At 39.7% G+C, this 17,836-nt stretch overlaps 1 protein-coding gene across 1 annotated transcript; it reads right to left on the reverse strand.

Annotated features, from left to right (window-relative positions):
* Positions 1–6,747: 6,747 nt before the first annotated feature.
* trhrb (thyrotropin-releasing hormone receptor b) lies at positions 6,748–17,528 on the reverse strand. The gene is made up of 2 exons (XM_026156941.1): positions 12,710–17,528; positions 6,748–10,152 (listed from the first exon to the last, which is right to left on the reverse strand). The coding sequence occupies exons 1-2, from the start codon at positions 13,490–13,492 to the stop codon at positions 9,727–9,729; spliced, it is 1,209 nt and encodes a 402-aa protein (XP_026012726.1). The 5' UTR covers positions 13,493–17,528; the 3' UTR covers positions 6,748–9,726.
* Between the last annotated feature and the right edge of the window lie 308 nt (positions 17,529–17,836).

The raw sequence follows: 17,836 nt of genomic DNA on the forward strand, positions 1-17,836 counted from the left end.
AAAACAATAAAACAATAACAACATGGTGGCAGCCAAAAAACTGACACTGAGGCATCAAAATGCAGATTCCCGAAACCAGTGGGTGATGTTGTGATGGCTACATCCATCATTTAAATACATGTCTTTATGTTTTTCAGGCTTCCAGATGGTGTTTGTTTCCATGACTGGAAGCTCACACTTATTGTAATAAAGAAATATGTCTTTTTTGTGACTCGCTGATGTGTACACAGTATATTAGTATTCTTCTTCTCGTAGTTGCTCCCTTTAGGGATTTTCACATTGGATCAACTGTTGCTATCATCTGTTTTCACACCAACCCTCTGCAGGTCTTATTTCACATTATTGAATAAAAATCCATGAAGCTCCTCTGTGATTTTCCTCTTTTTCTTCCGCCTTGCAGCTCCATATTCAACATCATCTCTCACCTGTCTCCACCCTGCCCACACTTTCTTCCTCACCTCCCTTATTTACTGTCTGTTGCTTTGGATGGTTGACCAGTAAGCAATACTTGGTGGCAAATTCATTAAAGGTTTCGGTCCTTTCACTGTCTAGGTTTTACAACACATGGTTTCAACACCGAAGCTGTTTAATACAAAATATTTTTGTCCTTTCAGAAAACAAGCGATTTCTCTTTGAACAGGCGTTCTGTGAAGTTCGTTTTCTTCTACATGTATTTATTCATAAAAGCTGAAGGCTGCACGCTTGCAGCAAGAGAGCTGCAATTACACCACCCCTCGTCTTTGTTGCTGTCTCAGTCCGGGGTGTTATAATGTACCTTACAGTCCCATTATCACAGAACAACCTCGTTTTATTGGGCTGAAACACATTCATTTCAGAGTTAATGAGCCATAAAGTTTCTTATCACTGCATTTACCTGCATATGTTCACTTCACTGCCCATTTTTCCTTATTTTCATTTTCTCTAACTGTATCATGTATTTCAGTGCATTTTTTTTGTATCATTCTATCTAATAACTTTACTCTTGTCTGTTTTGACTCTTGATTAAGCTAAATCCAGCCTATACACTGCTATTTAGCTTCCAGAGGGACACTAATGTGATTCATCTAATTCCCGGCCTGCATCCCGCTGCCTGCCTGATAATTATATCCTGTCAAACAAGGAGCGTGATTTTAAGTGGTAATCTACAGTTTTTGATTGTGTCCTTGTTGCTAATGGGTAATTGCTGTGGAGATTTGCCTCTGCGGTTCTCAGAAATCACCTGTCAGTTGGTGGCAAACTAATGTCTTTTTGACTGATTACAGGATGAAGTTTCAAATAAATTTACTCCCACTTCTTGAGATAAAGTTTACATCTCAAAAATGACTGCACACAGTTACTAGCTGAATGCACAGGATAACGTGAAAAATGTTTATTGTAAGAATACTCACACTGGAGGAAACATTGGCTTCTGTCTCTTTTGTTTTAATGTAAAGGGTAAAAACTGCTCGTTTTTTCTTTTCCACTTAAAGTAAATTGCTAAATGGCTTTTCTTCTAACCCTACGCAGTATACCGATCAATTCCACAGTCACACAAAACATGTCAGATCATTACAGGTGATGTAAAAGCTACTTGGTAAACACACTGATATTGATTGCAGATGCACAGATTGTGGCTTTTACTTTGAGCCAGGTTACAGGAAAAAACAGAAAACCTGTTTCGTGCAGGTCAGTCCTTACAGTCGGCTCAGATTTCTGAATCCAGTGGATGTATGTACACAAGAACTTATTTATGTCCTGGTCTGATTCCTTAAAAGGTCAGAAAATCCAAATTCTAAGATTTTTTGCAGTCTTGCTTCTAACCACATTTCTTTTGGGAACCAGTAATGTTCAATGTTTCCCCCATGAACTTTTCTTTTTTTAAAGTATGAGATAGTGGGATAATGAGACTTAATGGTTAATCTTCTGTCCTTTCCTCTTGCATGATTTTCATAGTTACCCAAGATGCCAGTTTGTCTGCAAGCACTTTCTAATTTGCTGTGGAGTGGTAATGAAACTGTTAAAAGTGCAAAGGCAAGAAACAGTAAACAGAGACGATTTTCTTTTAAAATATGGAAACATATTCGCTGCAGCAGTTTGAGTCAAGTTTTAAAAGTTGGATGTTTTTGTGAGCATTGTCACTTGGAAACAGCCACGAACCTGCAGCAGCCACCGGCCAAGCCCGGAGGCGGGGATCACCAACTGATCACTAGGTCTGTGTGACTGAAAGCTAAACCAGCTAAACAGAAATGCCAGATTTAGCACTGCTAATGTTTGCTTTGAAGTTAGCAGGACTTTCTTATTAAACTCAACCTGCAATGCTTTAAGCAAGACACACAAATTTGGTTGACTGACAGGTAAAATGAAATGATCACCTTCTTGCAGTGAAGTTTTCTGCTGGGAAACATCCTATCACGCATGTCGCTGTTTCTTTGACACGTAACACCCTCCTAAGGTAACAGTCTCCATTGCAGTTGGACAGTTGGCCCTGTCACACCTCAATAACTGCTCAGCAACATCTCAAGAAATATGACAAAAAGCCAAAGGTGTCGACCTGTCATCCAAACTCCCCAGAGCCTGATTGGTGTACCTCCATTGTGATGGGGTGATGACAGCTTCTATTGTATATCTAGTAAAACATATGAGAGCTAAGGCTGTCTAAAGTATAAAAGTACATAGACCTATTAGTGGTAAATACTGAGGTTCATTTTTTGTGAGTTTGGTGAACTAATCCTTAAAATGAGTCATCCTGGGGAAAAGCACAGTATTTCTTTGATGTAAGCCACTTAAAGGACACTAAGTGAACAGAAGCACACACGGGGCCAGCTAGCAGAAACAGCCATTGTACCTTCATGGTTGTAGACGGGCCTTCATCAGAGAACTGGCCAAAGGTTAATGTCTTCTTTCTGAGGTGTTTTATAGCCATTCTCACCTCCGAGTCTGGAGCTGATGGCAGATCTGGATCATCTGATCACAGGAGGCTAGGCTCACAGCAAAACATTATTTACACTCCAATGAAACTGTATGGAGCCTTTTTGAAATTCACCTCATGCAGCTTATTCCTGGCAATGGCGTTAAATTAGCACGTACGTGAAATGTCTCCCAGACTGCGGAGATGCTTGACATGATGACAGACCCTAAATTTACTGGAGAGAAGTGCTGTGTTTATCTTCTCGTGTATGCTCTCGAGGTATGTCTCATGTCCAAATGCTGCCAAAGAGAATGTAATTTAGTGTCGTAATGATGTCTGTTGTATGATGAGTTGGGTAAGAGCTGTGGTTGACACATTAATATACTGAGCAGCTCATTTATTTCTACTATTGCTTGAGCTGTGTGTGAAGGTCAGAACACTATGTGAAATAAATCATGTACACTATTCACAAGCACCGTTAATGCAGCAGGAATATATGTAGTGTCTTTTTATGAATACACTTGGGCACATCACAAAAAGCTGTCATCTCAACACTGACTTTCAGAAGTTGTTGTAGGTAACATGGAAGAAATCACATCCAGAAACTGTATATGTATCAGTATATTTACGAAACAGTGTTATTACAGCCCACTGGCCAAAAACTAGATATTCTACATTTGCAATCACTGGAAAATAACTGTCTGTACATTTTTTCTGTGCATTAAAACTCACCAAATGAGATGGATTGATCAGAACTCGATTCATCTAGTTCAATAACTTCTGGAAAGCCTTGACAATTTAAACTGTAGAGCCTGAAAAATGATGCAAATGCAAAGTACTGAAAACTGCAGTCAGTGCCCATGGACTACCATGTTAAATGAACTTACAGTAGAAATAAAAAATGAGCAGTCTGCTCTATATTTAAATAAGGAGAGACCATTTAGAAGAAATGAATGTGATTTATTGAGATACAGAATTTGATTGATGTTATTTTGCGATTCGGCTCCAATAAAAGAGTCCCAGCAGTGATTGGAATTAGGGCATGACCGTCTGAGTCAAGATGTTAGTGATGGAGCTCTGAATGACCAGAGCGAAGCAGGCTACAGGAAGGAAAGTCTGAAAGGTAGTTCAATAAGGGGAGATCACTTGGAACAATTTAATATGATTTATTAGGATAAAGAAATTAATGTATTTGGCGATTAGGCTCCGATGACTCATCATGGCAGAGCGGAATCCCAGTTGGGATTGGATTTAGGACAGGATCCTCGGGAGTCTAGATGCTGGTGGTGAAGATAAAGACTGAGGCTTGGATGGAGCTCTAACCGAGGTGCCTGAGAGGTGAAGACAGGGAGGAGATGGGTTGCGTGAATGAGAGTCTGAAAGGCAAAATGATGGGGAACACGTATTTAAAATACACAAAGAGCAAGCTGATTGGCCCAAAGAAGTCGGGCAAGAAAATGATTGGACTAGAATAATGATGACAGTATTGAGACAGATAGCGTGGCAAAGCGATAGTGATGTAGAGAATAGGAAAGCGGACAGAAGAGCACTGAGATTTAAAGGACACAGAAGAGAGGCTGACAGGTTGCAGTCATAGTCTTTTGACTGAAACATCATTTAGTTTTAGCCACAATTTAGGTATCAAATTTCTCTGAAATATAAAGTGTTAAAGTTTATCGTATTTTTACCGGTGAGAGTTTACACAGCATCTTGTTTTCCTTGACATAAAATGAGAAATGTGCCCATATATCTACTCTTCTCTCCCAGGGTGCTGATATTTTGTCATGTTTTCATGGGAAACTGGGAACATGGGAGCAAGTTATAACATTTCGAGAGAAAAAAAAACAAAACCTCACTGTAGGAGTTTACTTCTGTACTGACCACCTCTAAACTTGTCCCGCCTTTTTGCACAGCCTAATTAGTTCTGATTGGATCTCATCTATCCAGAATATTTTATCTGATTTGTATGTGTTGATGAAAGCATCAGTACATGTCATCATAGTTTCATCATAGTTTTTGTCTTTGTACTTTAGTGTTTTTTAGTTTTTATTTAGCTATTGTCTTGTTTTCATCAGAAAAAAAAGGTCAGTGATGAAAATCGATTGGTAGACAGAAGCCAGGACAAAAAAATATTAGACTAGAGTAACGTCAGTAATTTCAATATTAAGTTTGACAACCTTTCACAACCAGTAGTTTGAGTTGCTGACTGAGATCTCTTGACTGTGTTTGTGATGTCGGTACTTTGAAAAATTATAATGTGGAGTAATGTACCATACGGACAGTCCAGGAACTATTTGCTTCATTTTGGTGAGTAAAACTTGAGTTTGAACTTGTCACTGGTTAGCAGGTTGTAATGTGGGTTGTGCTCAGTGGTTGAGAGGAGGGGTAGAAACACTCAGAAAAACGAATGACTACGCTGGTACTGGGAATCCCACAATGCTTGTCCTTTAATGCACACTCTCTTCATCAACCTTACAAGGCCCAGTAGAGCGGCTGGATTTTATCATACATGAAGCACAGTGTTCCTACAACCCGTAACATTGCAAATTGTTAGAAAGGTAAAAGATATAAGGTCTGTCTTTGTCTATATACTCACATGGAAGCTCGTTGCTCTCTTACTCCAAAGAGGGCAGTGGCGCATACTGACATCACTAACCCTTACCTTACATTGTCTTAAAGAGACACCACACCATTGTGACTGTTACAAGGTGTGTCTTTGTGCTGCAGACGCACAATGAATGAATTCATCTTGCTAACAAAAAATGCTAGCTTTAGCTGTTAACATAGCACTCCAGCTTCTTGTCAAATATGGACAAGAAGAAATAACTTTTGGCTCCAAAAACCCAACATAGAGGTGATTAACATGTTACGTTTAAAGCTTTAAAGTGGAAAAAAGTCTAAGGTTGCACTGTTGCTTTATTGAAGTTCATTCATGTGTGCAGGGAGGCAACAGGACATTGTCAGGTAGGAATCTTTTGCTTGCTTTCTACAGGTTTGACTTGGAAGAATACAAGCATGCTGAATGGGCACAAAACTGGAAAGCATGTGGAACGTCTGTGTACCTCTTGTAAGTGGTGTATGTGCAGCTTAGCAGCTTTCACTGAAATGACTGTGATTTTTGGTATCAGTTTTTTCTTAATATATTCATGGGTCACGGTATCACGGGTACACATCTAGCAGATAATAGCACTCATTAAAAGTTGTTTTTTGGGGGCACTTTCTAAATGTAAGCTCAATATTGACCCTAATTTCAGATCATTAGCTGCTACATAAACCACTCTGTTCATTAGCTAGAAATGAGGCTGATGCTATTAGAGACCAACACAGTAAAATTGTGGGGTGAAAAATAGGAGCTAAATTAGTCTGAAAGGTAAGGGGATTATTTTCTGCTACCTTCACAGTGGACATTTACTAGCTTGCTGGTAACATCTGAATATTTATTAATAATTTACTTTTTTTTTAACAGAATCACTGGACACTGATGTATTTTTTGGTCATTAATGGCCAGTGCCTGTGAAATAAATGTACAAATGCTGATCAGTCACAAAGCAAACAAACTTACTCAGAGCTAAAGAGAAGTCTTTAACTAAAATTAACCAGTATATGCAATAACCAGTAAAATTTCCAGTAACCAGCTACACTAATGTAGATGTTTGAATTAATTTCTCATAATTTCATTTGAAATTAGAATTTTTTTTGTTCTGCTTTTATAGAATTATCTAAATGTACATTATATATATTATATATTGCTATATATGATACAGAAACATACAACCCATTGTGTGACCCCCCCAAAATTAAATCTTTCTCTGTTCACCTTCTGTTTGGGATTTTCTCAGAAACCTGCAAAGATTTGGGGAAAATAAAGCTAGAATGCCTCTTCGACACATGGAAAATACACTACTTTATTTCCAGAAATAACTTTATTTTGACACAAGGAAATAAAAATTACAAATGAACTATTTCTAGAGAGCCATCAAACATATTCACAGGACCACAATAATTTTAGAAGCAAGATCAAAGCAGCAGCTTCCAAATAGTACATCACAAAGTAATATTAATAAACTTTGAATGTGCAATAGTGAACGCAAGAGTATCATAAAGATATACAAACGAGTTGCCATAAATAACAAGCACTTTAAAAACACATGGGACATAAACACACACAAATGCATTAATCCACTGTAACATGATGCATATGCAGTATTAAAACTATCTTCCACATTCAGCAGTGATGAAACCCACTCTTCCTCTGCTGTGTCTAACCAATTATATTTCCCTGTGTGGCAGACAGTGCTCAGACTGAAAACAGTAGACAGTCACTGATCTGGCAGAAAATGCCACACAACATCAGCACATCTTCAGTATTCATCTTACGTCCATCCAGCAGTGTTCACCAGCTCACTGACCGCTCTCACAACTAGAAGCGGGATGAGCAAAGCGACGGTTTGTTAAATCCACAGTTCACAGGATACATAACACAGAACAAAACACTGAATTCACTTTGCTTCAGCCTCAAATCACCATGCTGCAGCTAAACTATATCACCACATCGTATATGTTACACCAAATCTCTGTGGCACTGTACATATACAGTATCTGACACTGAGGTTTACAACCACCACTGCTGCTGCTCGAAGAAAAATTCAAAGCAGTTTTTAATGCATGGAAAAAGTAAAATAAAATAATCATTTAGGAAAGGACCGTAAGGCATATAAAAAGGGTATGTCAAGAGTGTGTTACATTTTAAGGGAATCTATCTTTGAAGTTTCCATCTCTTCGACAGAACCTCCTGTTTGGCCATAGAAAATGAACATTTCTACATTTTAATTGTGGTGTTCCTCAAGGCTGTATCGTGGGTCCACTTTTATTTTCAGTATATTTATCACCATTATAACTGTCACCAATGTTATGCAGTTATATGTTTGCTGGCTTTTGTAATATCAAATATTCAGCCTGTCGGTGGTTCACAACTTTGTCCCAGGTAAGCTTGACTCACTGATCAAAATACTCTCCATTCGTAGACGTGCTTTGATTTTGCCTGGTTAGTTTTTTAGGCTTGCAGATATACATTATATGAACAAAAGTACTGGACCACTTACACATTACACCTACACCAACAGCTAGGCCATGGAAACCAATCTCATGATCCCATTTATAAACTATGAACCTTGGCACTCAGAAAGCCTGCTCTGTAACTGGTCTGACACTTCACGGCCAGGCTTCTGTGCTTTCTGTTACATATTGACATGCTGCAATGGTGGCACGCTGTAGAACAACCTTATTTCACACGTGTTTGTAAAGGCACACTGCATGGCTAGGAGCTTGATCTCGACACTTGTGGCAATGAGACTGAAAACACCTGAATTCAAAGATCAAGAGGTGTGTACCCCATTTCTTTTGTCCATATAATGTAATTACAATCAGAACTGTAAAGTTACCTGCAATGCTTTCTTTCCCACACCCATCTGAAATCTTGCACAGCAATGCCAGACTACCATCAAAAAGCAAAAATATATCAAAGAACAATAAAAACAGAAAGCAAACACAAATGCTGACCATCAGTAGAATCAAACATGGGGTTTAATTAAAAAAAATCTTAAGACTTTAGAGCTATAGATAAGGTAGCCAAAAAGTTCTTAAAATACGCTCTATAAAAACGTCTCGCCTCTAAGTAAAGTCTTCAGTTAGAACTTATAAACTCTTTATGATGTATGCCTTTTTAGAAACAGGATAACACATAAATGGCATCATGGCACTTTTTGAATTCAAGTTACAAAGTGCTTTTTATAGTTCTGCAGCCCCTGTCTGTCGGTGAATGCTTGTCCTTGGAGAAAATAAAACTCACAGCAAATTCCCTTCCTGCAGAGCACTTACAGCCAAATCTGTCTTGGTTTTACATTGTGCTCAAGGCTGCACACTGTACGTGTCCTTCACAGCAAAAATAGGGCCTATTTTGCCAGTGAAGGTTCATGTGTGACTCACCCTTTAATGGACCACCTGCCTTGAAAACGTCAGGGAGGCAGGCATGCAGTTATTAAAGCTGTATAGGGTGAGGATTTTTGGGGTGTGTTTGCAAGTATGATAATTCACCTTATTTCTGAGAAGAACTCTGAAAGTGTGAGTGAAGCTGATAATAATAACTCATCCTAAATTTTATTTTCAGTAGCACAATGAGTTAAAAAAAAAAAAAAAGTGGGGGGAATCTAATGATAAAGACTAAATTCCACTCGAAGAGTTCTGATCTGCCTTCGGTATTCTTTGGTACAACGTACCGATCGCCGGCTTTGTGGGTGAAAATAAATGCGTCAAGGCCAGTTTATTGACAGCACCTCTTCAAAGGATGTCTGAGCATTCAAGTTCAGTTTATTTCCTCTTGACGTGCCTTGTTGCGTCATTCAGGCTTAAAGATCAGAATTGAGTCGGTGCTAATCGGAGTTATAACGCAACACCGTGTATTTGAAGTGGGAACAGTGTTGTCGTTCGCATTCATGGGTTGTTGGCTCATATACCTGATATTATATGGAAAAGATAAGATAACAGCTGAGTGATGAGAGTGCTTATCTGTCAGCGTTGGTGGCTTTACAATGTCCGGGATCACGCCTCATAAAGAGTGTGTTTGGCTTTGCGCTCCAAAGCCTGCTGTTACGCATCACTGGCTGCAATCTGTGTTTACATCTCTAGCTTCAGCAGCCTCGCTTTGAAAGGTAAGCAAGCACTGAGAAAACAATACTTCCACTTGACAGACTCCATTAAGCAACATTTTCAAAGTCTTTAATTTTCAATTATCCCCCCCCCCCCCAAAAAAAAAGAAAATCTCTCTGGCCTCAAAGAAAACCTCAATTGTCACTGAAGTTCACCTTTCCGTAGACACTGGGGTCTGGGAACATCATTTTCTGATCAGACAGCAGTTCGTCAGTGACAGTGAGCTCCTCCAGCTCGGTCGTGAAGTGATCAGTGCTTTCCACCATTGATGTATCCTTGACAGCGCTGTAGGTGAGGGCCACGCTGTAGGTGGCGGGTTTATCCGAGCCTTTCCTCCCACAGCGGCAGATCTTGCGGAAAGCGGCACGAAACTTCTGAGACATGGCATTGTAGATGACTGGGTTGATGGCGCTGTTGAGGTAGATGCAGATTTTGCAGAAAAGCACGAACCAGCTGTCCAAATAGGCCTTGTCCAGGAAGGAGTTGACCACCACCAGAGTGCGGTACGGCATCCAGAGCAGGGCGAAGAGGATTACCACCACTGCCAGCATCTTGGTCACCTGCAGTGGGAAGGAAGGAGAAATATGAGAACTGCTCCTGCATATGGGGAAGCTGGTTTTATTTATTAATGCAGGCTTGTGACCACACAGTATTTCTTGTGTTTTATGATGGTCAGTGTCCCCTCGACCGAGGGATATGACGGACTACTCATTGGTAACCAACCCGTCTTGCTCGTTGTCTTTAACATCGAGGATGATGTAAAAGGAAAGAAAACTTCTAAGCACTCAAGAACTCCCACTCCAAACTTCTGCTTCAGATAGAAGAGGTTGCGATAATAAATGTAGCTTTGATTTTAATTAAAAATCTTTCCACGAGCCTTTTGGCTGTCACACTCTGGGAGCTACTTTCAGCCTACGCTTTGTTGATTTCAGGCATGAAGCCAGCAGCAGGAGTAGAATATTTCTAGCAGCAGCCTCCTGGTAACATAACCTTCAACCACCACAACACAACATTCATATACACGCACGGTTTAACTACATTTCTAACATGTGCTGAGAAATACTTGTAAGTGAGCAACGCCAAGGGAGCGTCTCCTTTCCTAAATCATCAGTGGACCAGAACTGCATTAGCACAATGATTATGAGTATGACTTGTTCACTGTAATTGTATTATTTTATTTTGCAACAACTAAAATAATATTTAGGCTTTTTTGATCTCAACTCCTCTCCATTCCTTTTTATTGAATAAGCGCCCTCTGCTGCACCTCTGGCTGAACTGTAGTCAGATTCTGTAGAAAGGAATTTGTGGGAAGTGGAATGGCTCCCTTCATGATTTCCAGAAAAGAAAATGAACACAAAATTCCGAAGCAGACTATATATTATTGGCTTTTTCATTTCCCTGCCCCATCATCAAAAACGAGCTAGCCTTTCTCAGCTAGGGCGATGCGATGGAGCATCAGTTTTCATCCGTTATGACACCCAACACAAGAAAAAATGATGATAATCACCCTGTTCATATATAACATGATCTAAAATGCATCACTTTCTAGCTGGCTCTTAGTCCTAAGTCATTCCAGGCTGAAGTTACACAGGTAAACCCTGCCATATGTCAGTCAACAGTATCCTTCAGTTCAGTAGGTTGTCACTTCAATCGCTTGCTTCTAAGTTGACCAATATGACCAGTATTTGTTGCTATTGGCTGTTCCCTCTGTTGTCAATACATTTGCTGATTTTAATTGACTTTGCAGGGTTTCTGGTTGTTGAATCATTGCCAATCCCTTCCTTCGTGGTAACCCCATTACAGACATGTTGTCCAGAATTAGGCTAAAATTGTGTAGACTGACCCCAGCGTTCAATACCTCTTTAATATACACATTATAATAAATATAAAAAACAAGTTTTAAATCACACTGGAATTACAGTATATGAATAACAGCTTCAATATAACAGATTCAGACAACCAACCAGTCCCTTTAGATTGTGGGGTGGAGCTGGCTTATGAAAGCTGGCAGTACAGGATAAGATTTATGTAACAAGCCAAAGGTTCATGTTGTGCATGTGCACTTGGTTCATTTCAGCTCACTGTGGGAGTCTGTACTGCTGTTTTGCTGCCCATTGTTTCATAATTTGTGTGCGTGCGTGCGTGCGTGCGTGCGTGCGTGCGTGCGTGCGTGCGTGTGTGTGTGTGTGTGTGTGTGTCAGTGAAACTGTCAAACAGGGAGAAGACGAGAGACGACACGGGTGAATTGAAGGTAACATCACTTGGTGAGAACTCAGTGAGTCACTGTAAGTGAAATAAAAGCTTTGTCGCAAGTGTTAATTAGTTTAAATGCTTTCCTCCATTCTTTGTGGATTGTATTTATTCCGTTGTTTTTTTTCTTGTGACTTGTGGAACAAGCACCCACTCTGTGTTCCTAACCTACTGATTTTTAAATGAAGGGCTGGGTTTTCCTCTCACACTTAACACACACTTCTATGAGGTGCTTTTCTATTCTCTCCAGAGCACGTCTGAGTGAGTCTTGCAGCAGCAGAGACAAGAGGCTAAGGTGGGAGGTGTGGTTCAATTTGCATATTCATTTCCTGTGCATACTAAATGATATTGCAGAGGTACTTCTAACACATGGAGGGGCTATCTTTATGGTGTGGAAAACATTCAAAATTTGTAATTGTGATGAGGTCATTGTTTTTATCTTTTGCTATTTTTCATAAGAATGTTAATTTGTTTCATTTCATTTCTTTGCAATCGTAGAATAAGAAGTCCATCTTTGGGTTTTTGATTGCACTCAGAAGAAACCTTCAGTTTTCACATGTTGTAGAGCTTATACCAAATTAACTAACAAAACAATCACTATAATTATACTTATTTTTAATGAAGAAATGTTAAAAACTCCTTTGTATACTGAAAATGACAACTATTTCCACTCCTAATTACTTTAAAATATTCACTTTGTCTTTTAATAACTGGTATTAAAATGTCTGTAGAATGTGACTAGGTTTATTCATTCATTTATATTTGAATAATTTTACGAACCCGTGCAAAAAAATTGCAACATCTCGCTGAATGAGCAGAGTAAAAACATCCTGGTTCTCATCCTCCCCACGCTCACACACCACCCACCTGTCTGCGGGAGGTCGCGGTGGAGCTGGAGTGTCGAGAGTTTTTACAACTGGTGCTCTTGTTGATGGCGTGGTTGTTGTGTCCGTTCTTCTTCTTGTCTTTAGGGTCGGAGGGCAGCGGGTTGAGGAAGAGGATCCTGGCGATGAGGCCGTACAGAACCGCGGAGAGCAGCAGCGGCAGCACGAAAAAGACGCCGAAATCAAAAAAGTAAATGGGTAAATAAAACTTCCTGGCAACTCTGTAGGCGCAGGTGACGATGGTGATGTTTTTGTACACCGTTTCCTGGATGTTTGACAGATAAAACCACATCAAGCAGTAAATGGAAGTGAAAGCCCAGACGAACAAAATGATCTTTTTTGCTCTGGACAGCGTGCACAGAAACTGGGCTTTAATCGGGTGGCAGATGGCGATGTATCTCTCGATAGTGAAAGCTGTTATGGAGCAAGAGGAGGCGTTGATCCCGAGGTACTGAAAGTAGGTGATGCAGAGGCACCCATAGCGGCCAAACACCCAAGATACGAAGATACTTTCCGGAATAGCTGGCAAACCAGCCGTTGTGAGCACCATCAGGTCAGCCACAGCCAAACTCACCAGGTAGCAGTTGGTGGGAGTCCTCATATGTTTAGTAGTGAGCACCACCAGGATCACCATAACATTGCCAACAATTCCTAGAGCACAAATCATGAAGAGCAGACAACTGCTAATCACTTTGTACTGAATGCTGTGGTCCACCCATGTCGGTAAAGTATTGTTCTCCAATGGAGCTGATGTGAAGTTTTCCATCTCGTTTAAAAGGTTCAAATAAATGAGGAATTTGTTTGTTTGTTTTTAAAAAAAGAGGCTTTGCAGTGTTCTCGCGCACCAGCCCGGTTTTACGCGCGATAGAAGTTAGAAGTCCAAAAACTTTACAGGTCTGGAAAGTCAATATGAAACGCACACACACAAAGTAAAGGACAGACGAGAGCTTGCGGTGCACGTTGAAAAACGACGAAGTGACAAAGAGCTGCTCGGACTCTGCTTTAATTCCGTCGCAGTGCTGTGCGTAAAAGGCGACGCGCTACCTTATTCTCGTCGGAACAACTGTGCCTGGCGGACAGATGGAGGTTTGCTTTTTGAGCCTTCCTTTTGGCACGAGCAGTCATACGCATGCGAGGGGATTAGCCCATGATTACATTTTCCAAACCAGACCTCCCCCATCAACAAAACCAGCTGGCCAAGCGGCAAAATGTTAGAATGTTTTCCTGTTTATCTGATATTTGATTATTACCACTGCATGAATCAGTGTTAGTGCTGCCGCTCATAATGATGAATAAAACATTTACAAATTTGTCACAGTTCGTTGATTTGCTGTCTTGCGCAACAGCCTGTCACTTAAACTTCATGAACGGCGCTCTTTTTTCTTTTCTTTTTCTTTTTTTTTTTACGATAGCGCTAATCAGCATGTACACTCTTCCAGGTGAACATGAAGGCGGAGGTTGGAAAAGTGCATGCTGTTTTGAAGTATGGCCGAACATATTCAGAAAACATTTCCTGTGATGCATGTGCAAAAAGAAGGCGTCAATATGAACAAATTTTTGAGCCTCAATCCTCGATTTCTTTATTACTTAAAGACTGCTGTATACCAAATGCTCTAAAATCACTCATAGAAATGAGCTCAGGGATTACTGAAAATGAGTCCTGCGTTTGAGTCCCCATGAAAGCCACTTTAACTTCCATCTAAAAATGTTTTGGTTTGACTACAAATCACTGGTCAGCTCTATTTTTATCTTGTCTTTTAATTAATTTTAATCCTTAAAAAAAACTTCAGTTGTTTTATCAGCAATATCACAGCTGCAGCCTGAAAACACTGTGCGTGAAGTCTTTGTGATATATAAATATGGGTGTGACCAGGTGTACAGCTACTGAAAAATAAATGTCAAGTCAGCTGAGAAGAAAAATATATAAATTATATTGTTTTGTTGTCTGTTTATAATGGACATATGTTTGTGCAGTGGTCAGCACAGTTGTCCTGGTATTGAATCCCTGGGCCTCTCCATGTGAAGTTTGCATATTCTCCCTGTTTGAGCATGGGTTCTCTTAGGGATCTCTTCCTCCCTCAGTCCAAAGGCATCCATGCTGGGTTAATTGGTGACTCTAAATCGGCTGTAGGCGTGAATGGTTTTCTGTCTCTCAGCCCTACAACAGATTGGTGACCTGTTCAGGGTGTAGCTTGCTTTTCGTCCTATCGGATAGGCTCCAGAGGAGCTCTGAAGTGAAGTAGTTGAAGATGAATGGATGGATCAATGAATGAATTTTAATGGAAAGATTTAAGAGATTAAAGATTTAAGAGACGGACACTTCTGTTAAAGTACACCCTGCTTTTTTTGTACCCTTCTGCAGACATGTTTCTTTTAACCTCCCCCACACACACTGGTGCTCCGCCAGGGATCCAGTGGATTTTGCTCTGGGAGGGTCACACTACAACTTTTATTTTCCCCTTTTTATTTTCATTCGACAGCCTCTTTGCTTTGGATTATCCTACTCTGTGTCTTCTGCATGTATTCCAGCATGAATACATCACTTTACCGTTCCTACCTCTGTGCTTTATTGTAGCTTCAGTGCAGCTCAAACCTTTTGCTATCAGATTCACAAAGGTTTAATTCGTTTAATTAAACCTTTAATTTTCTCATTCAGAAAAAATTCTTGTGAAGCTTCACTCCTTCTGCGCTTGTTCTTTCTCAGATATAGTCCTTGCTGTCTTATTCTTATGAATGCTTTCCACCATATAGCTCTCCCTCTTGAGCTGATTGTACGTCAGATGACTTATGAACTGTGCTGTATTATAGAAACGTTCATGGATCTCGTAGGCAATTCAAGTTGATCACTCTTGTCTGATTTTCTTTATTTTAGTCATATTTTACAGTCTAATATGCATCAAATGTTTCTGGTTCTGCTTGCACTCAGTGACAAATCTTGTATTTTTTGTCACTGTTATTTTAAAACTACAAACCCAATTAAAGAGGAGCTCAATCTTCCCTGCACTCATCTTTATAATTCTAGTTGCTTTTGAAGAAGCCTTTTAATGGTAATTTAGAGTCAGTGCTTGAAATCCATGCATATATATACTCCATCCTATAAAGATAGATAATCAGCTTGTGTCCAAATACTTTTTGCTACTATACCAAAAGCTACGTCTAGTTATTCTAAAACATATATATCTTTCTGCATATTCCCACAGTGGATTAAACATCTGCTACTGAAATCTGAGCCCATACATCATAGTTTAAGAGTTTAATACTAATATTTTTGGTCAATGAACGTATCATGTAGTGCAGTGATTTATCAGCACCACGTTCCACCCTGCAGATTTAATCAGCTCACTTCGTGCTGATGCGGTAAATTTCATTATAGAAAACGATTACAGTTGGAAGAAGATGTGAAAAGCACAAAAAGACAGATCAGCAGTGACCTGTATTAACTGCCATGCTGTCCAACAATCTGTGGCTGCCTGTTCTCAGCACAATACTGTGGAGGTGGCAAACTCTCCTCCACACCAACTGTGCATATTCTCCAGGAACTGAGCGGAAAATGGTGACGATCACGCCAACACTCACACTTTTCACACGATTGTGCTTCGAGGCCTGAAGCTGCCAGCCGTCCATCCCGAGCAACAGGTGGAAATTACATAATGATGACGCCCCCTTTTCTCCCATGATTCCCGTCATCTTTAGCTCAGCTTTTTTTCATCCTTCTCCTTCTTGGTTTTGGATGATATTAGTAGAAACTAACCTGCTGTCAGTGACTCAGTTTCCAAGACTGTAAATTAGTTTCTTTATCTTTTTTCCTAAATTAAGAGTTAACTGTCTTTACTTTAGAGTGGAAGCTATAAGTCTACGTTGAAAGGATATTAAAATAGATTTAAAATGATTTATCTGCTAATTAATAAATACTAAAATGAGAATTTTTGAGCCTTTAATCAGTTACAAGAAAAACCTCCGCCTTATCATTGCAGCAACCTCTCCTGTCTCCAAATTACTTTATATATTCAGACATAAATTAACTTGATTGTCTGAGAGATATCATTGCTTTGTATTCAGTTCCTGTTTAAACATCTTCACTTGATTACATTATTCAAATCACAGGAGCTCGTGCCACAGAGAAAAGTAATATGTAGAAATGAAAGGAAAGAGTTTTACTGCCCCCTAAAGGACATAGCTGGGCAGTACCAAATGTGTGACAAGAGCAAACAGTTCATCACAACTGACACAAAATCATTCCTTCCGTTTGTACATTTAAAGTTGCACCATTTATTTTAGCTGTAGTACTGAATTTAGCTCAAGGAGCATATAGATCCCTACACAATTATCAAGGGATGTTATATTGTGACACAAAGACCAAACAATAGTAGAGAAAGAACCCATGTGCACACACACAGGAAGACTTTCTAATGAAGAGAGACTTCCAGGAGAATCAGGCTCAGGATGGGGCAGCTGCTCGGTTTGGGGTGTGAGAGGAAAGAGAAGAGAAAAACACAAAAGCACAAACAAACAGGACAAAACATAAACTACAAACCTGCAATACTGGCATACAAGCACATTGGTATTACAAAGAGGCAGCCTGAATCTGAAGCAGCCCACCTTACTTTCAAATTAATGCACAGATTAGCATCGTCTTACTGCTCTGAACTTGAACTTACTCCCACTAGAAGTTTGCTTAACAGATGCTTCGGTTTAAAACACAGAGGAGATCTCGCAGTAGGAGTGGCTACTGTAAATGATCTGAAAACCCATTTTCAGACTCAATTCTAATGGCTTTTTTCTTGTTACTGTTTAATTGTTTTTTCCCATTTATTTTATGATTTATTTCATGTTTTCAAAAGTTTTATTTTATTATTTTAGTTGTATAGTACTTTGTTCCACACCTCACGTGTTTAAATGTCCTTGTAAATAAATTTGTTTGACTAACTTAAGGATAGTTCACTCAGATTATCATAAGTCTAAAAGCTGAGAAGGTTTCTGTCTCCTGAATCCATTGACAGTGGAGGAGAGGGTCCTGACAGCCTCTGCCTCTCATTCTACTTTTGGAAGCTCTGCTGGAATCATACACTCTCAGAAATAGAGGTACGAGAGAAGAACATTTTTGTACCTA

Source organism: Astatotilapia calliptera, chromosome 22 (genome assembly GCF_900246225.1).
Source record: "Astatotilapia calliptera chromosome 22, fAstCal1.2, whole genome shotgun sequence".
Classification (NCBI taxonomy): Eukaryota; Metazoa; Chordata; class Actinopteri; order Cichliformes; family Cichlidae; genus Astatotilapia; species Astatotilapia calliptera.